The sequence below is a fragment of the Sciurus vulgaris genome (genome assembly GCF_902686455.1).
Source record: "Sciurus vulgaris genome assembly, chromosome: 7".
Lineage (NCBI taxonomy): Eukaryota > Metazoa > Chordata > Mammalia > Rodentia > Sciuridae > Sciurus > Sciurus vulgaris.
Window position 1 is genome coordinate 2,886,005 of NC_136467.1, and position 18,075 is coordinate 2,904,079.

An 18,075-nucleotide genomic window follows, 5' to 3' on the forward strand; every position below is an offset into this window, starting at 1 on the left:
AATGGAAAGTTAGTGGCACCCAGACCAGGTGACCCTACAAACCCATGATGGTGTCCCCCTAAAGCTGCCACCGGACAGGCACTTTCTGGCAGCTGCGTGCTGGGGGGTCTTTGTGTTGCTGGGATTCCTCTCCTTAGCGCCCCCAAGTCGGGGCAGGAGCTTGAGGCCTGGTCAGTGTCAGTGTGTTTTCTGCTTGCCAGGTGTTCCTGGTGAGGAAGGTCACTGGATCTGATGCTGGCCAGCTCTACGCCATGAAGGTCCTGAAGAAAGCCACCTTGAAAGGTAAGGCCTCAGGGTGCAGTTCCGGAGGCGCCATTGTCCTTGTCACTTGAGAAGGCGCTCGCCCCACTAGCATTCGAGGGGTCCGGAGTTGTCTCAGAGGAGCCCATTAGGCCCTGCTCTCTGACTGACAGTTAACGACACAGCATTCCTGGGTATCTCAGACATGCAGGCAGAATTTCCATGGCTTGTAGAGAAGAGCCGTCTTGCGTGAACACCAGCCTTCACATGTGCTCCGCTTGGAGAGCCCACGGGGAAGAGCAGCCAGGAGGACCGGCTGCTGCAACTGGGTGGCAGGCACCAGGCTGGGTCGCTCAGCTTTGGGTGGTGTGACTCATGGTTGTGTCATGTCCCTTCTTGTCCCAGTGACTGGGACTTAGAAGTTCAGTCCAGCAATGGTTTCCAGCCTCTCACTCCCACCCTGAGGTGTGAGCACGAAACAGGGTCAGAGCACAGCAGTGGTCCAGAGTACCCCGAACAGTCAGTCAGCCCACCCTTCCACGGGACCAAGCACCCTGTTCACTCTTGGTGAGAGGTTGCCCCGAGCAGTAGGAGAGGTGGAACCCACAACAGCCTGCTCTGAATGCGGAGGTGACAGCAGTTTCTTGGCGTGCTCACGCCCAGGGAGGGGGACATTAACGCCACACAGGCTGCATGGGCTGCTGTCAGGAGCAGAGGCCACAGGAAGCAGGCTGTGTCATGGGAGGGTGAGGTGGCCCTGCTCCCTGCACCTGAAATTCACTTGTTTCACTTTGTGGCTGGCAGGGGAGGGAAGCCTGTTAGGCTGCAGGCTGATTGAGGCCCAGCTGGGGCAGCTCTCTGAGGGGCCAGCAGGACAGGCACGTCCCCTGGACGGGGCCTGCCCGGCAGGAGCAGGGGAGCTGGTGGCAGCTTCGGGGTCCCGTGAGGCTCAGGCAGCACTGGGTTCCCGAGAGCACAGTGTCCGTGGCAGCCATGTTCAGGGGACCGCGGAGGTGACGGCATACTGGCTGTGCGCCCTGTGCCATCTCCTGGGGAGAGTAGGCGCACACCAGAGCCCTGGCTGCGGTGCCGGGAAAGCGCTCTGGCGAGAGGAGGTGCCGGGAGGAGTCGAGGTGAGCAGGGCCCCAGGCTCAAGAGGCCGACCGTTTCCACAGAGGACAGGATCAGGGTGATGTTGCCAGCACGGCCAGCCATCAGAAGACACAGACACTGGCCCCCACATCACCGGGGGCTGGCGTCAAGTACCCCAGTGCACGTCCATGGGGAGGAGGCTGTGATCACAGGCCGCTGTCACTCGGGAGCACAGCTGAGGACTGTGTCCACAGGCCATTCTGGTGATTCCTGTGTGCACAAAGTCTTGGGCACGTGAGTTCCTGGTTGAGTGTTTTGGCAGCGACCTGATTAAAGCCATGCTTTAGATTTTATCATTTTTATTGTCTAATAATATTCATTTAACTGTCACTTGAACATGAACAAATGTTTCAAGATTCTCATGACATGACTGTTAATAAGAAAAGGTATAGGAAACAAAGCAAGTTTGGACTTCCCGTCCTCAACTTCTAATAAAATAATCTCTCTACTTAACAGTGGACCCAGAGAAAAAGAAATACATTAGACATTCTCTAGTTCAGGATCATCTGAGAGCCCCAAACCAAACTGCTCTTGCAGTTTCTCACAAGGTTAAACACAGGTGACCGCAGGGCCCAGCTGCCCCTCTCCTGGGAATTTAACCACAAGAAATGAACGCGTGGGCCACACAAACTGCAGCGGAGTGTTCGTGCAGCACCAGCCAGTTCACAAGAGCCAAGAAGTGGGGACAAGCCAACGCCACCAACTGGTACTTGGAGACAGCACTGTCTCTTCACCGGACAGAACTTGAGGATCCAGGAAGCGGACAGCTGCATGCTTCGCAGGCAGCATGGATGGGCCTCCTGGAGAACTCCCTGTGGGACCAGCCCAGGGTTCCTTGTCCTGTTCCACTACATCTCTGTGGGGGCCAGTGGTTGCCAGGCTGGGGCTGGAGACTCAAGCAGCAATGTTCCTGGTCTTGGCTTCTTTTGGGTGATGAAAATATCTTAAAATTGGCTGGTGGCGATTGCACAACTGAATATCGTAAAAACCCTTGCATTGTGCACTTCAAATGGATGAACTGTTTAGAAGGTGAATCATTTCAGTAAAGCTGTAGTTCTGAAGGTGAGCCATGCTAAATAGTGTGGGCCCTCTCTCTCAGACCCAGAAGAGCCATCTTTCTGCAGTGGAAGATGGAGACAGGGAGGCCTCCTCTTCACCCTGACCAGACGCCTGGTGATCTCGCAGCCCTCTCATCTGCTGTCCAGGCTCCACGTAGCTCCAGGATCTGAGCAGTGACCCTGGACAGCTCCTCCTGCCCCTCCCAAGACTGTCCCTTCTTCACCCTCAAGCCAGCACTCACCTTGGGCCTCTGGAAGGAAGGGAGAGAAAGATGGAGGAGGTGGAGCTCTGGAGAGCAGGGTGGCCAGGGGCTGGGAAGTGGCTGTGTTCACCTGCACTAAGCCCTGGGCTCCACCAGAGCTGACCCTGACCTCTAAACTTGAGTGCTCACCCCTGTCCCTTGATTTCCACCTCCTCAGCGTGTAAGCCTTCAGAGCGCCCCAGAAGCGGCGGCTGGCCAGTGTGGAGCAGGCAGGAGCTGAATCAGTCTGCAGGCACGACACGCGTGTGGTCGCGGCAGGTAGCCCGCCGTCAGGAGCTATGCCAGAAGGAAAGCAGCAGCTCTCTCCAGGTTATAGGTGACAGATCGCTGGCATCTTCTGTGTTTCAAGTTTTCATATTTGACCTTTTTTTACTATAAAGTCATTTCTAAATATTCAAGAACAGTTTACTTGGGTATGTAAGATCACTTTTGTTTGTGAGGATGACCCATGAAGGCACAGAAGAATAGAAACATTTCCCATTGCCCTTCCAGCTCAGCTCGAAAACCAAACATTGTACATCCCGTACTATTTTAACTTTCCGTAATAGGCCCTCACTAAAGAACAGATGTTTTTCCAAAAGCCCAACTGAAGTCTCCTTTCTTAAGACAAGATGGAAGAGGCTCGCCGAATGTGCCTTGTGTGCAGTGGCCCCAGACCTCACGGTGGCGCAGCCGGCCCTGGTGTGGGGGGCCGGTCCACGTGCATTTCTCCTGTGGGTGGACGGTCACCACCCAGCCCTGGCCTTGCCTCCACCCAACAGGATGCACACATCCATTGTAGCTCCCACTCCTGTGCCTTCAAGCAGCCCGAGCCATTGGAAATCCCACGGCTCAGTGTCCACCTCCCTCTGTGGCTGTTTTCTGAGCCAGATGACATTGTGAAGAGCGCGGCCCAGAGTGAAGGCACACACTGTGATGCCACGTGACGTTCCCCATCACCAAGGGCGCTGCCCCAAGAACACAGACCACCACCAAGGCAACCTGAAAGGGGAGAGGGTCCGGAGGCTGGGGGAAAGCTCATAAAACAGCAGACTTTCCCAGGAACACCGCAGACAGACCTGTGTGCCGCCAGCGGGAGTCCCTGCGCCTGCAGTGAGGGGTGGCCTCTGAACCAGCATGGTGTCGGGCAGGTGCTGTCCCTGCCTTTCTCTAAACAGGTGACCGCCATCTCCAGGGTTGGAAACAGCTCCACAGCCTGAGGAGGAAGGAGCTGGCGGGTGTTGACGCTGCCCAGGCTCCGTCCCTCAATACGCGTCCTGTGGTGTGGCCAGTGCTTCTCAAGCCAGAATCTCCTGGGGCCTTCACAGCTGCTTGTGTGGGGCCACTGCAGAGGGTCTGAGTTGCTGGTCCAGCGAGGGGAACGTAACCCCCTGCCTATCCCGGGTGTGCCCTGCCATGGAGACTGCCTGGCGTGTGGTCAGGAGCAGGAAACCAGGACCCTATGGCCACAGCCAGGGTCATGTTGGGGAGCCTTCCCGTCTTGCCACCTCCTGCCCAGCGCGGGTGTGAGTCAGCTGCTGACCAGGCTCAGGTGGGCGGACCGTCTCACCTCTGCCCCCGTTCTCGTGGAAGCTGGCTTTAGAGGTGTGTCCAGGCTTCTGCAGTCCAGGTTTCATTCAGTCTGATAGAGGGGCCATCCGGGAGGCGGGGAGCTTCAGCTGCCATCTGATTAGAAAGGGTCCTTGGTTCATCCCTCCGTGAAGGGCCCTTGTGTGGTTAATGGTCATGTGAATCAGGACAGCTGGGAGCCGAGCAGAGACCAGGACGCTCGCCCCCAGGAGGGCGTGTGTGCACAAGGCCACGGTTACAGTGCCTCGGGGGAGAGAGCGTCGCTCTTTCCCAGTAAGACTGCGCATGAATTTTACACCTCTCCAGGGTCTAACCATTTCTCCCGCAAGTCAGTCTGCCTTCCCAAAGGTGATCTGCATTCCCTGCTCCAAAGGAGCCAAACCGCGTCCTGTCCAGCATGAAGGAGAAGCACCGCTGTGGCCAGAGCTCCTCGTCCGAGCGTGCACAGTCCCTGTGGCTGCAGCAACATTGCATGTGGCTCTTGGTGGCTGAGTGGGGGTCGCTGTGGCATTGTGACAGCGAGCCAGGAGGAGGAGTGACAGGAGCAGGGTCCTCAGCCGGGGCTCCTTCCCTGCACACGCTGTGTCCTCTGTAAGTGGCAGGGCATGCTGGTCTCCTCGCTCCAGAGATGCGCCCGGAGCACACCGTCTCGGGGGCCAGCACGGTGGGGCGTAGTGGCACCCCTGTTGATCACGGCACCCCGCGACACCCCTGGACCGGCCCTCCCAGCACCAGTCCCCAGAATGTCGTTTTCAGCACCTCAGTATTTGTGTTCCTAGCTAAACGGCTGGCTCACTCAGAAGCCAGCTTGTCACTGCGTGCAGACAGACTGTGTTTCTGTGCTTCCTCCCTTTGTCATTTGACTTCCTTGTGGTGACTTCAGATTCCTGAGGTGGGAGGAAGGCAGCCTCCAAGCACAGGTTCAGTGCCCCTTCCTGTTAGAATTCCCAACACGAGGGCGCTGGGGCAGCCGGGACACTCAAGCTCAGACGGGGTGATGGGGGCCAGTGCCTGTGCTGCCCGGGCCTCCCATCCACACTGGGCTCCTCAGGGAGCCGGTCCTGGCCGCAGTGCTTCCGCATTCACTGCTCAGGCACAGTCTTCTGGCGCACTGTGCAAGACCTGAGCAACGTGGGAACGTCCCCTTGGCCATCCTGGCCCTCGTCCGGGCTGTGAGAAGCGGAGCACAGGCTGTTCCGGGGGCACCTTCCCCATGACGGGCTCCCATTGGCCCGTCACCCACCAGGGCCCAGGACTCCTCCATTCAATTGGCCCGTCGTCCGCCGGACCAGGAGTCCTGCGGTGCCGCCAGGACTGGATCACGTGTGTCTGGATCACGGGTACACCTGGCTGCTGTTCCTCTCCGGGGTCTGTGCAGCGTGGAGGAGGACGGACTCAGGGCCTGTCCACAGGAGGCTCTGGTAAGGAAGTGAGTCCAGTAGCTGTACCCAGCTTCTCTGAAGTCACTCAGGGTGCAGGAGGAAGAGGCACATCTCGGGGCTGCGCCTACCGTGCTGGTCAGCCTGGCTGCCAGTCCATTGCTACTACCGACCTTGTCCACGGTCCTCTCCTATTCCTGTTTTCTTTGTAGTGATTACTGAAAAGCCTCCACTCCTAAATTTCTGCAGCACAGCCACTTGAAGGAAGCTGTGTCTTGCTGAGCAAAGTCCGCGGAGCCGAGCGCTGTCAGGCGACAGTGGGTTCTCCTCGTGGGCAAGGCAACAAAGTTCAAGCCCAGCCACACGTCGGAGGAGCTGGGTCTGCAGGATCCCCCCGCTCGTCTCTAAAGCCCTCAGTTGTGCTGCGTCCAGCGCAAAGCCATCCTCAGGCCTGCGATGACCGTGCCTCCCTGGGATGGAGCAGCCTGCCGGCCACACTGCCCTTCAGCGGCCCCAGGAGCAGGTGCAGAGTGTGAGCCCCGCGGTCCCCCTCGGCTTCACTCGCAGGCTGCCCTCCAGTCTCCCCACGCACCTGAGCTCTCAGGCACACTCACACAGCTGGCATTGCCATATCCATGATGCTGGCAGAACCATGTTTACTGTATTTTTTTTAGATATGCATGACAGTAGAGTATATTTTGACATATTATACATTTTTTGTGTGTGGGGGGGTGGCTATAGGGGATTGAACCCAGGGACACCCGACCACTAAACCACATCCCCAGCCCTATTTTGTATTTTATGTAGGGCCAGGGTTTCACTGAGTTGCTTAGTGTCTCCCTTTTGCTGAGGTGGGCTTTGAACTTGCGATCCTCCTGCCTCATCCTCCCGAGCCACTGGGATTACAGGTGTGTTCCACTGTGCCTGGCTCACTTCCCATTCTTGTGGTTGTACTTGATGTGGAGTTACACTGGTCATCTCTTCATATAGGAACATATCATCCTATGTCTGATTCGTTCTACTCTATTTCCTATTCTCATCCTTTCTCCCTTCCCTTCATTCCCCTTTGTCTAATCCAATGAACTTCTATTCTTCCCTCCTCCATGCCTTATTGTGTGTTAGCAGATGCATGTCAGAGAGAACATTCAGCCTTTGGTTTTTGGAATTGGTTTATTTCACTTAGCAAGATACTCTCCAGATCCATCCATTTACTGGCAAATGTCATGAAGTCATTCTTATTAATGACTGAGTAATACTCCATTGTGTATATATATTACAATTTCTTTATCCATTCATCTGTGGAAGGGCACCTAGGTTGGTTCCATAGCTTAGCTGTTATGAATTGAGCTGTTGTTAACATTGCTGTGGCCACATCACTATAGTATGCTGATTTTAAGTCCTTTGGTTGTTTGCTGAGGAGTGGGATAACTGAGTCAAATGGTGGTTCCATTCCAAGTTTTCTGAGGAATCTCCATACTGCTTTCCACAGTGGTTGCACCAATTTGCAGTCCCACCAGTAATGTATCAGTGTGCCATTTTCCCCACATCCTCTCTGACATTTATTGTTATTTGTGTTCTTGAGAATCGCCATTCTGACTGGAGTGAGATGGAATCTCAGTGTAGTTTTAATTTACATTTCCTTAATTGCTAGAAATGTTGAACCTTTTTGATATATTTGTTGACTGATTGTATTTCTTCTTCTGAAAAATGCCTATTCAGTTCCTTAGACCATTTATTGATTGGGTTATTATTATTTTTCTTTTGGTGTTAAGTTTTTTGAGTTCTTTATATATCCTGGAGATTAATGCTCTGTCTAAAGTATAGGTAGAAAAGATTTTCTCTGTTCTATAGGTTCTCTCTTCATGTTCTTGATGGTTTCCTTTGTTGTGAAGAAGCTTTTTAGTTTGATACCATCCCATTTATTGATTCTTGATTTTACTTCTTGTGCTTTAGGAGTCCTGTTGGGGAATTCAACTCCTAAACCAACATGATGAAGAGTTGGGCCTACTCTTTCTTCTATTAGTGGTCTAATGCCTAGATCCTCAATCCACTTTTTATTGAGTTTTTGTGCAGGATGAAAGATAGGGGTTGATTTTCATTCTACTACATATGGATCTCCAGTTTTCCCAGCACCAGTTGTTGAAGAGACTGTCTTTTTTCCAATGTATGTTCATGGCACCTTTGTCTAGCATGAGATAACTGTACTTATGTGGGTTTGTCTCTGTGTCTTCTGTTCTGTACCTTTGGTCTGCATGTCTGCGTTCACGCCCACACCATGCCGTTTTTGTTACTGTGGCTCTGTGATTTATGGTCTCGTATTCTGATGCCTCCTGCTTCACTTTTCTTGCTAAGTATTTCTTTGGCTTTTCTGAGCCCCTATTTTTCCAAATGAATTTCATAACTTTTTTCTGTTTCTATGAAGAACATCATTGCAATTTTCATAGGAGTTGCATTAACTCTATATAACGCTTTTGGTAGTACGGCCATTTTGACAATGTTAATTCTGCCTATCCAAGAGCATGGAAGGTTTTTCCATCTTCCAAGTTCTTCTTCAATTACTTTCTTTAGTGTTCTGTAGTTTTCATTATAGAGGTCTTTCACCTCTTTTTTTTAGATTGATTCCCCAAAATTTTTTTGAGGCCATTGTGAATAGGATAGTTTCCCTAATTTCTCTTTCAGTTAATTCATCACTAGTGTATAGGAATACAATTGATTTATGACTACTAATTTTATATCCTGCTACTTTTCTGAATTCATTTATGAGTTCTAGAAGTTTTCTGGTGAAGTTTTTTTGGGTCTAGAATCATGTTGTCAGCAAATAGGAATAGTTTGAGTTATTCTTTTCCTGTTAATATGCTTTTAATTTCTTTCTTCTGCCGAATTGCTCTGTTACAGTTTCCAGGACTGTATTGAATAGAAATGGTGAAAGAGAGCATCCTTGTCTTATTACAGTTTTTAGAGGGAATGCTTTCAGTTCTTCTCCATTTAGAATGATGTTGGCCTTGGGTTTAATGTATATAGCTTTTACAGTGTTGAGGTATGTTCCTACCATCCCTAGTTGAATGTGAATGCGTGTTGTATTTCTGCCAATTGCTTTTTGTGCATCTATTGAGATAATCATGTGCAGAATCACATTTATTTTCATCTTACCCTAAATTTTCTTTTGGCATTCATCATAATATAATAAAACATGATAGACTGGATAGCTTTAGACTGCAGCACTTCATTTCTCTCAGTTCTTGGGGCTGGAAGGCTCCAGTAGGCTGTGTCTGAGGATAGCCTGCACCTGGTTCACAGCTGCATCGCCAGGGTCATCATAGGATGGAGAGCAAGTGAGCTCTTGGAGCCTCTTTCATGAGGACGTAATCCCACCCATGAGGCTCCACTGCATGGTCAGCTGCCCTCCATGGCTCCTCTCTGACACCATCATGTGGGGGTCAGGTTTTAACATCTGAATCTGGGGGAACCCAGACATTCAGTCTAAAGCCTTCTGCCCCTGCTTCTTGAAAGTTAATGCCATCACCTGCATAACACATTCATTCCATCTCAACAGTTTCAAGAGTCTTGATTTTATTCCAGAATAAACTCACAAGAATCAAATTATCTGATCCAAACCAGGTGTGGTGAGTCTTACAGCCTGGTTTGTCCTGATGCATATTACGCTCCCGCTATGAGCCTGTGGAATTAAGCAAGGCACCCTTCAAATACAGCAGTGTTCCTAGAAGTAAGAGTAAGAGAGGAGCCGTGGGTCCCAGGAAGTCCAGAGCCAACGGCAGACACAAGAGCCTTTGGGTCCTGAAGAGTCTCCCTTGGCTTGTGTCCTGTGTCCAGACACACCAGGGCAGGCACCCTGCCTCCAGAGCTTTGCCGGCAGGGCTTGGCTCTCTGGGTCCCCGCTCCCTGGCTTTGGACGGCCCCAGGTGGCTCTGCCTGGCCCTTCCCTTGGAAATCAGTGGAGGCGGGCACAGCTGGCTCCCCCACTCCTCGGCCCTCAGCCACGGCCTGGGCTGCGTTGCTCCCTCCAGGGGGGCAGCTGGGGTCTGCGTTGCACCAGGTCTGCCGGAATCACCCGGGCAGCCCAGATGCCGTGTGAGCCGGGAGGCTCTTGACCTTTCCCTGCAGCTGGCGTGCGTGTTTAGACTCGGCTTCCACTTCTGTAACTCGCCGACACAGTGGCAGTGGAAGGGCGAGGAACCCCCTCTTTGGGTCTCCCTTTTGTTCCTAGGGATCAAATCGCCTCGCAGTTCTTAACCATCAAAGCAGCAGCTCGCGTGCACTTGGCTGTCAGCCAGGTGGAGCCAGGTCCAGCCTTTCCCTTCATCCTGGGTGTGGACACGAGTGACCACGAGGGCGGGTGCTGGGAAGGGCTTCCACTGCTCTGCCGGCAGAGCCAGAACCCACACACCGGCCACCCTCCCAGCCGCCCAGGAGGGCGAGCACCAGGCTTGCCGTCTGAGACACCGCGCCGCTGCCATTTGGCGGCTGCCCTTCAGCGTCTTGCTTGGCTTGTCCCTGCGCTGACGTGTGGAAATGTGGCGCGGTCCACCGCGAGGCTGCCATCAGCAGCAGTGGAACCCTGACCAGGCGTGGGCACGGCCTTCCCTCCCCTCCACGGGTCCAGTCGGCGTGTGCCCTGACGCCACCTCGGAGTCCTCTCAGATGTCCCCGAGCCCAGGCGTCATCTCACGAGTCCCACCCACTGTCGGGCCTGGGCTCCCAGCTCCTTGCTCTGGGCTTTAGACGTGACAGCCCTTCGTTTTAAGAGAACTCCATTTTTTCCTTTGTCTGTGAATTGTGTGATCATTGTAGTTGACCAGTTTGTAGGTGTCTTGCAACTCAGTCTATCTTTCCTGTTATTTCTTGTGCTATTCTGCGTCCAGACATGGGGTAAGTGTTTACATTAGTTGTGTTTTTAAGGCTTGATTTTTAGACATCTTGCTGGCTTTGCTGTGGACTGTGGCGTGGGAAGGAGAGCACGTGGTTTCTCCTCCAGCCAGGCGGCCCCTTGGCAGCTGAGTCTGACTTCTTCCTCTGGCTTCTTACCAGGCTCACTGTGACCGTTGGTTTCCCTTACAGTTCTGTGTGATGGCAGTTGCGGCTGCACAGTGTCCTTCATTCCCAGTGGACCTGAATTCCAGGACATCTCTCGTGTTTCAGGATGTTAGCTGACCTTACCAGAGGCAGAGTCGAGCTGCGGGCATGGGAGAGGGAAGCGGGGCTGAGAGTGGCCGTATCCTGCAGTCCTTCGCAGCCTGGGTCTTGCCGTCAGGAAGCCTGGCTGGGAGTCCCCGAGGTTTCCCAGGAGGAGGCAGAGAAGCACACCCCTCTGATGGTCCGGAAGGGCAAGCTGCCTGCTGTGACTCCACCCTTGGCCTCTGAGTGGCCACACTCCTGGTCAGGTCCTTCTCAGCCTTCGCTCCTACTCTTTCTTCCCAGGGTCTTCAGCAGCCGCAGCCTCTGCATCTCGTGTTGAACACGTAGCTCTCCGTCTTGCTTTCACTAACTTCCCTGAAACTCTCGGGATTCCCGCCTGCCGTAGCCCTGGAACCTGCTACTGGTGGCAGGTGGCACTCTCTGTAACATCCCCTCTCCTTCTGCCGCCTGTGTCCTCTGCTGAGAGCTGGGCACTAGTCCCAGATCCATCCTGGAGTCTCCAGTCCTTTCTCGGGAATCAGGTCGAGTGGAGAGCACCCTGATGCCACCACCGTGCTGACCAGCATCCTGTGAATTCCACCATTACTACAGTCATGTTTCAGAGTGAGCGCTTTTTCTGTCAAAGTAGGGTTTTTTCCCCAGAATAAACAGATTAACTTGTAATAGAAAAGGACATCAAAACTTGCAAAGTCACACCAAAGTGTTTGCAGGGTCACCAACGTTAGTCCCAGGGCCGAACCAGGACTAGACAGTTCCCTCATCACCCCACCCTTGCCCTAGTGCCCTCTGTGTGGGCTCCCACGTCCCTCACCCATGGCCGTCCCCTGCTGAGCAACATGGTTGTTCCCTGTCTTGATTTCTCCCGCTCTGTCTTCTGCTCTCCCCATTGCTGACTGCAGCACGGGGCTTCCTTGTTCTCCCTCCCCTGGGGGGTCAGGGCCCCCACAAGGACCCTCCGAAGGCCCCTCCTACTGTGAATCCTGGATGGCCCCTGTTATGGGTGGGTGTGCACATCTGCAGTTCTTGCAAAACTTCTGGCCATCATGTCCACATCTCCCTGACCACTGTGCATCCCACACCCGGACCCTCAGTCCAGGCCAGAGGTCCAGGGTGAGCAGCTCCCTCCCTCCTGCAGGGCTGTTCTCCCCACCTGCCCCAGGGCTGGCTCCCAGACCCCACTGGCCCTGCTGCTGCTTCTCCAGGGGCATCCAACCAGCCAGGCGTGTGTCTGCCCAGGACTCGTCCTCCTGCCTCCTCCTGAGGTCCCAGGCCCCACCCACACGTCTGCTCCCAGGCCCTGGCAGGCTTCTGTGCTCCCACAGCCTCCCGAGCTGCCGTTCTCTCTGCGGTCCAGCCCTTGTGCAAACCTCCCTGCCACGTCCAGCCGCCTCCCTTGACCTGCCAGGGCTCCCCCAGCCACACGGGCGCACAGCTGGCTGCCCCCACTGCTGCCCTCTCCTGTGTGTCCCCATTTGCCTCTCACTCCTGGAGGGCAGAGCCTCATCTTGCGTCTCAAACGCCAGCACAGGAACAATGAAGAGGCAGAGGTGGGCAGCGAGAAGTGGAGGAAGAGTCTGCGGCCAGAGCTGTGGCTTCACTGTTCAGCTGCCTGATTTACAGAAGGATGGGGAGGACCCATCCCTGCTCCCCTGCTGTCGATACCCCCAGATTCACCATCCTGAGGCCCATTTCCTAATTCAGCTGCAGAGAAAGAAACCACCCTGACAAAACTTCAGAATCCAAACCACTCCAACTCTGCTCAAGTGACACATAGGAGAGACAGCAGGAGTGACCTGCAGCCCACCTCCTCAACAGGCAGGTTCACGATGACCACCACCAGAGAGGAGAAAGGGTCTCTGAGCTCCGGGTCGTCACTCTAGAGACAGGTTCTGCCAGGGACATGCAGCTGCTCTGAGTGCTCAGCGACTGCCTGGGCTTCCGAGGGCAGTGTGTCCCGCTCTGCTTGCTTGGGAACGGTTCCCAATCCCAGCCCAGCTCACACCCTTTCCACTGAGCCGCTGTGTATCCTTCCCTCCTGAGCACTTTGTCCTCTGGGCTGTCTCAGAGTGGCAGTGACCTGTACCCAGCAGTGGGCAGCAGGAGGGTCTGCCCCATCTGGTTTTGAGCGGCTGCTTTTGATGCAGTGAGCATCAGTTTCCTCTTCTGTACAGTGACATTGACTTTCCTGCTCACCACGGCCTTTCCAACAGGGAGATTCTGCTTCCACTCGTTCAGGTGGGAAGGTCTGCTGTGTGTCCTGGGCCACTTGGCTCTGCCTCCATACTGTGTTCCTGAGGAGGCAGGTGCTGAGGCCCCGGGGAACCTCTGACTCCTGCAGCCTTGCCCACACTCTGCCTCCTGGGGAGCCCAGGGCTGCCATCTCTGCCCCCCTGCAGCGGCAGGGGCTTGTGTTGGCACAGGACCAGATGGAGCAGTGGACCAGAGGAGAAGGACGCCGTGGTATCTCCTATGCAGTGAAGGGCACTGCCAAGGACAGTGGGGCAGGAGCCTGGCCAGCGCCTCGCTCGCTGTGTGCTGCCTCATTTGCTTCTCATGCTGACCCTGTGGGTAGAGCCACCCATCCCTGCTTCTGTGGAGAAACAGAGGTGGAGAGCAGCCCACGGTGAGCCAGGTTGGAAGCCAGGCTGTCGGCTCCACAGTCACCACTAGGCCACCACTTGGCACCTTCTCAGACCAGCCAGGGGAAGTAACTGTTGTGACGAGACCAAGGTGGGCCCAGGGTGCTCGACCACCCGCGTGCAGAAGTCAGCGCCGAGGTGGGAGGGCAGGGTGGGCAACTGTCCTTACAGGGAGGCCTGGTTCTCAGTCGTGGTGAAGCCGCGAACCTGTGTCTACCACGTAGCCCCGCGTCAGTGACCCAGAGCACGAGCTGCGTGAACGCCACGCCCACACCTTCCGCCAGAGCAGAAGCCACACCCTTAGGCTGGCACCGCCCTTCCTCCTCCTGCCAGTCCCCGCCAGCTGCCGCTCTGCCCGCTCCCAGGCGACCTGACCTGGGTGCCGCCTGTCAGTGGGGTCATGCGATGCTGCCGTTCGCCCGGCTGCTGTCACTCAGGTCTCTGAGGCACGTTTTGTTGATCCATTCTGCACATACACTTGGCGCTTTCGCCTTGGGCTGTTGTGAGTGGGGCTGCTGTGAACGGGCTGCGGATACCCGTCCAGTCACGGCTTCGCAACCTTAGGACGCGGGCCTCAGCCGTGCACTGGTCACGGGCAGTTCTGTGCTGCCAAGCTGTTTGCAGGGTGCTGGGCCCTTCCCGTCCCCCAGCCTCGCCAACGGCGGCCAAGTCCATTTCGCCATTTTGACTGTTGTGTCATACCACCCTTGGGGAAGGACTTCTTAAACGACTTCAGGGGTACGTGTCACAAGCCAGATGGTGGATGAGGACGTGCTGGCCCAGGGACTGGTGTACATTGTGTCTGTCATAACAAGAGTGTCTGAAGACTTCCTGCCCTCACCTCCTGGGGCCGGGAAGGGTCGCTTGGACGCTGCCCTGCGTGTGCCAGCTAGCTTGCCAATTTCAACCTTCTTCTTGTCCTCAAGTGGCTCTTTCTCTGTTTGTTCATTTGTTTTTCCTCAGAACTTGGTCATATGTTCTTCCAGATGGCTAAGCTTGAGACAGTGTGAACACCAAAAGAGTGATATTGTGATTGTTTAAAACACACTAAATTAAACTGTGTCCCCATGGCCCATGGTCTCCGTGGAGACAGAGGCAAGCTTCCCCTTGATTTTCACTTCTATCAGAAATGCATAAATTGCTACTTAGTAGCCCTGAATGACTCAGGTATGGATGGCTCGTTCCTATGTGATCCTTAACATTGTTGGATGAAAGATCCTTAGGAAATTCACAGGCTATTCTCTGCCAGAATATTGCCCCACAGGTTGCTTTTTGCTTAGGAAAGGACCTGCAGATCTCTGTGGAGATGGGTACTGGCCACTGTCACTGCCCTGAGCATCACTGGGAGGGCAGCCCAGCAGGTCCCCCTGTTGCTGGGCCATCCAGGTATACAGCACCTGCTCATCACATCTGTCCAGCCTCATTCTTCCAAAGCCCCCAGCCCTGACCTTAGATAACAGGAAATACGGGGGTCAGAGAACCCACAATCAGACGAACCCCCAGTGTGGATAGTTCCACAAGAAAACTGCCCTGGACCTCCCAAAAATTCAACAGGAAAAAGGTGTAGAACTTTTATAGAAGCAAAATAAAAGTGAGTGAGTGGGCAACATAGTGTGTGACCCTTGACTGGACCCCAAGTTGGAAACAATAAAGACTGTGAACGGCACGGGCTATTCAACCTGGATTGGACGTCAGAAGGTGTCAAGGGACGATCGATAGTTTTCAGATGTTACTCTTGATTAGAGAGGTAAAAGCACTTTTCCTTGCTCTCAGGAGACACAGGCAAACGCACCTACAGGTAAAACGTCATGGTGCATGTGATGCGTTTTCAATGATTTTGGCAAGAGAGAGCATAGAGGAGGAGAAGTGTCAACATGTCCGTAGTCGTTGAATCGAGGTGGAGGGTGTGGGAATGATCGTCATATTGCTTCAAGCTCTGTGTATGTTCAAGAGTGGGAAGAATCACTCTTCTGATGTTCTGTGCTCAGTGTTCCTTCGCACCCCAGGTCCACCCCTTGAAAGCCCTTTGTCTCTGTCCCACAGTCCGGGACCGAGTGCGGTCCAAGATGGAGAGAGACATCCTGGCAGAGGTGAGCCACCCCTTCATCGTGAAGCTGCACTACGGTAAGTGGAGCGACAGCAGGCACGGCTGAGAGCGCCCGGGTGACCTTCTCCCGGGCAGAGGCAGCTGAAGGAAAGTGGATCAGTCAGAAGAGTCTCCTGTGTCTCGGAATCCTCCCTGTTGGGGTGAAGTCATTTGAGTCCCAACCCTTGGTCTCCTTTGATTTTTCTCCCCTAAGAGAGCTGGATGTCCTGTTTTCATCCCAAGGCTGTCCGTCCATCATTATTAAATTGTCATCATTGACAATCAGCACGAAGCTCTGACCTGTGTTGGGGTGAGCCGCAGCATATTTTTGTCATAGTTTTTGAACCAATGGTTTCTTTAAGGCCCAAGCATTCGCATCACCTTTTAAGCAAATGCCGTATTTCGAGACATCTAAAGACAGTGGCCCCTGAGCATTCAAAAGCTCCACTCACGAGCTGGGGCTGGGGCTCAGTGGTAGAGCACCTGCCTAGCTGTGTGAGGCACTGGGTTCAATCCTCAGCACTGCATATAAATAAATAAATAAAAATAAAGGCATTGTGTCCATTTACAACTAAAAAATAATTTTTAAAAATACTTTCAAAAGTTTCACTCAGCGGCGGTGATGATTTACATCTTTTGAGGATCAGGTCAAGTAAGCTGCTGAAGGCCGCATGTCTGCTTTCCACGCAGTGTCTCTGCTGCTCTCTGCCTCTGTCTCTCCTCAGAGGACCCGTGGGCAAAAACTTCAGGTCAAACAGACCTGAAGTCGCCCGCCGTGGCTGGAGTCGTGCTGCACCACACTGGAGTTCTGCCTCTGATCATTAATGTGGATAGAGTGCAGAACCGGACAACAAAGCCAGCTCCTTGCTGCTGGCTCCGGGGTGCGCCTGTGCAGGGAGCGAGTGAGGCTGTGCACGGCGCAGGTGTGAGCACACGCACGGGGCAGGGTGAGGAGGCTCCCAGCGCTTCCCTGCCCGATTCCTGGAATTACTGAGAAAGCGAAAGTCATGTGGCTTGTCCACTCAGAAATATGGAAGGCTAGTATGCATTGTGAACCCAGAGAGGCCAGGGGACTCTGGCCCTTTCTGGGCTGTGGGCAGCTCCAGTTCTGGTCTCCCCTGTGCGGTGGGCGAGGTGGGACAGACTGGCCTGCTGTCTCCCACCCCCCTGCTGCTGACTGGCTGGTGTCAGGTCCCATCCACCTGCCATTCAAGTCGGTTCCCGGGACTTTCTTCTGGAGAAATTAAGAAATGGGCATCTCACAGACGCTTTCCAGCAGGCCCTCTGCATTACGCCCCCTGTGGCCCACCACAAGATCAGCCACTGCCGACAGTCCTTGGATGGAACGCTCATCCACCCGTCAGCTCACAGTTCCCACAGCGTCCTCCAGCTGGAGCTGGGATTCTGAAGCCCACTGTGATGATGCTTTTAGCGTTGACTCGGGGAAACGAAAGGGGCTCAGACACGGAGATCTCAGGCCCCTCCAGCTGTACTTCCAGTGTACATAAAATAGATGCCAAATGACAGCCCTCCTGGTCTGGACGGGCCCTCCAGCTGAGGGCTGCTCACTGACCCTGACCTGGCATCACAGTTGACAGCCACTTGCTACCCTGGACCAGTGTTAGTTGATAGCCCCTCTGTAACCTGACCCAGCCATCAGTCAGCGGACCCTCCCTAACCTGACCTGGCAGCCATTGTCTGCAATCCCTCCCTAACCTGGGCTGGCCATCGCAGTAGTAGTAATGGTGGCTGGTTTTTCCAGACCCTCCAGTGCTAAGCATGCTCAAGAGCTATGTAGACTGTCTGTGGCCTGAAACAAATGTAAAGTTGTCAGGCACAGTGACCAAACTAGGACACAAGCCCTCGTCACAAATAGGGCAACCAGTCACCCACACTGCCATGAAAGGAGTCAGAAGCTGGGTCCGCTGCACCTGCCTGTGAGGGTGCAGCTCCCAGGTGAACGGCACTCCTCAGGCCATTCAGACAGCCTACAAAGCCAGGTCTGAAGACCCAGATGCAAGCAAAGCCCACGCGGGTGGCACTGCAAGGGCAGGTCGGACGTACAGGTGTTTTCCCTCAGAATCCTGTGCTTCCCTGTGATTCAGAGGAAGGGGAGAAAGGGCAGGGAAAGGAACATCTCAAGGCCTTCAGAACCAGGACCAGAACGTGGTGTCCTGCCGCATTCCCTGGGCTTCTCCAGGCTCCCCTGTGCTTCTGAGTGACAGGTTGCAGGCTAAATAGTCATGTTTGCCCAAGAGAAACTGGGCACTAGAACTGACTGTGTCAGAGCAGATCCACAGCTGCTGTTCTCAGCCGTGTCTCTCCCACAGCCTTTCAGACGGAAGGAAAGCTCTACCTGATCCTGGACTTCCTGCGGGGAGGCGATCTCTTCACCAGGCTGTCCAAAGAGGTGGGCTTCCTTCCGGGAATTCCTCCACGAATGTCTGTCTGGGAGGGAAAGGGGGAGTGCTGTGTGAGTGTTGGGGGTGTGTGGCCTGTGCGTGATGCTTGGTGTGGGGAGGGGATGCCGGTTTT

The 18,075-nt window shown here is 54.3% G+C and overlaps 1 protein-coding gene across 2 annotated transcripts in view; it reads left to right on the top strand.

Moving 5' to 3' along the window:
* RPS6KA2 (ribosomal protein S6 kinase A2) overlaps positions 1 to 18,075 on the top strand; it is a 192,314-nt gene that overhangs the window by 117,116 nt on the left and 57,123 nt on the right. For both annotated transcript variants that reach the window (XM_079148246.1, XM_079148245.1), the window contains exons 3-5: positions 201 to 282; positions 15,498 to 15,578; positions 17,871 to 17,950. In XM_079148246.1, the coding sequence (XP_079004372.1) occupies positions 201 to 282; positions 15,498 to 15,578; positions 17,871 to 17,950 (243 nt within the window). The remainder of the gene's footprint in view (positions 1 to 200; positions 283 to 15,497; positions 15,579 to 17,870; positions 17,951 to 18,075) is intronic.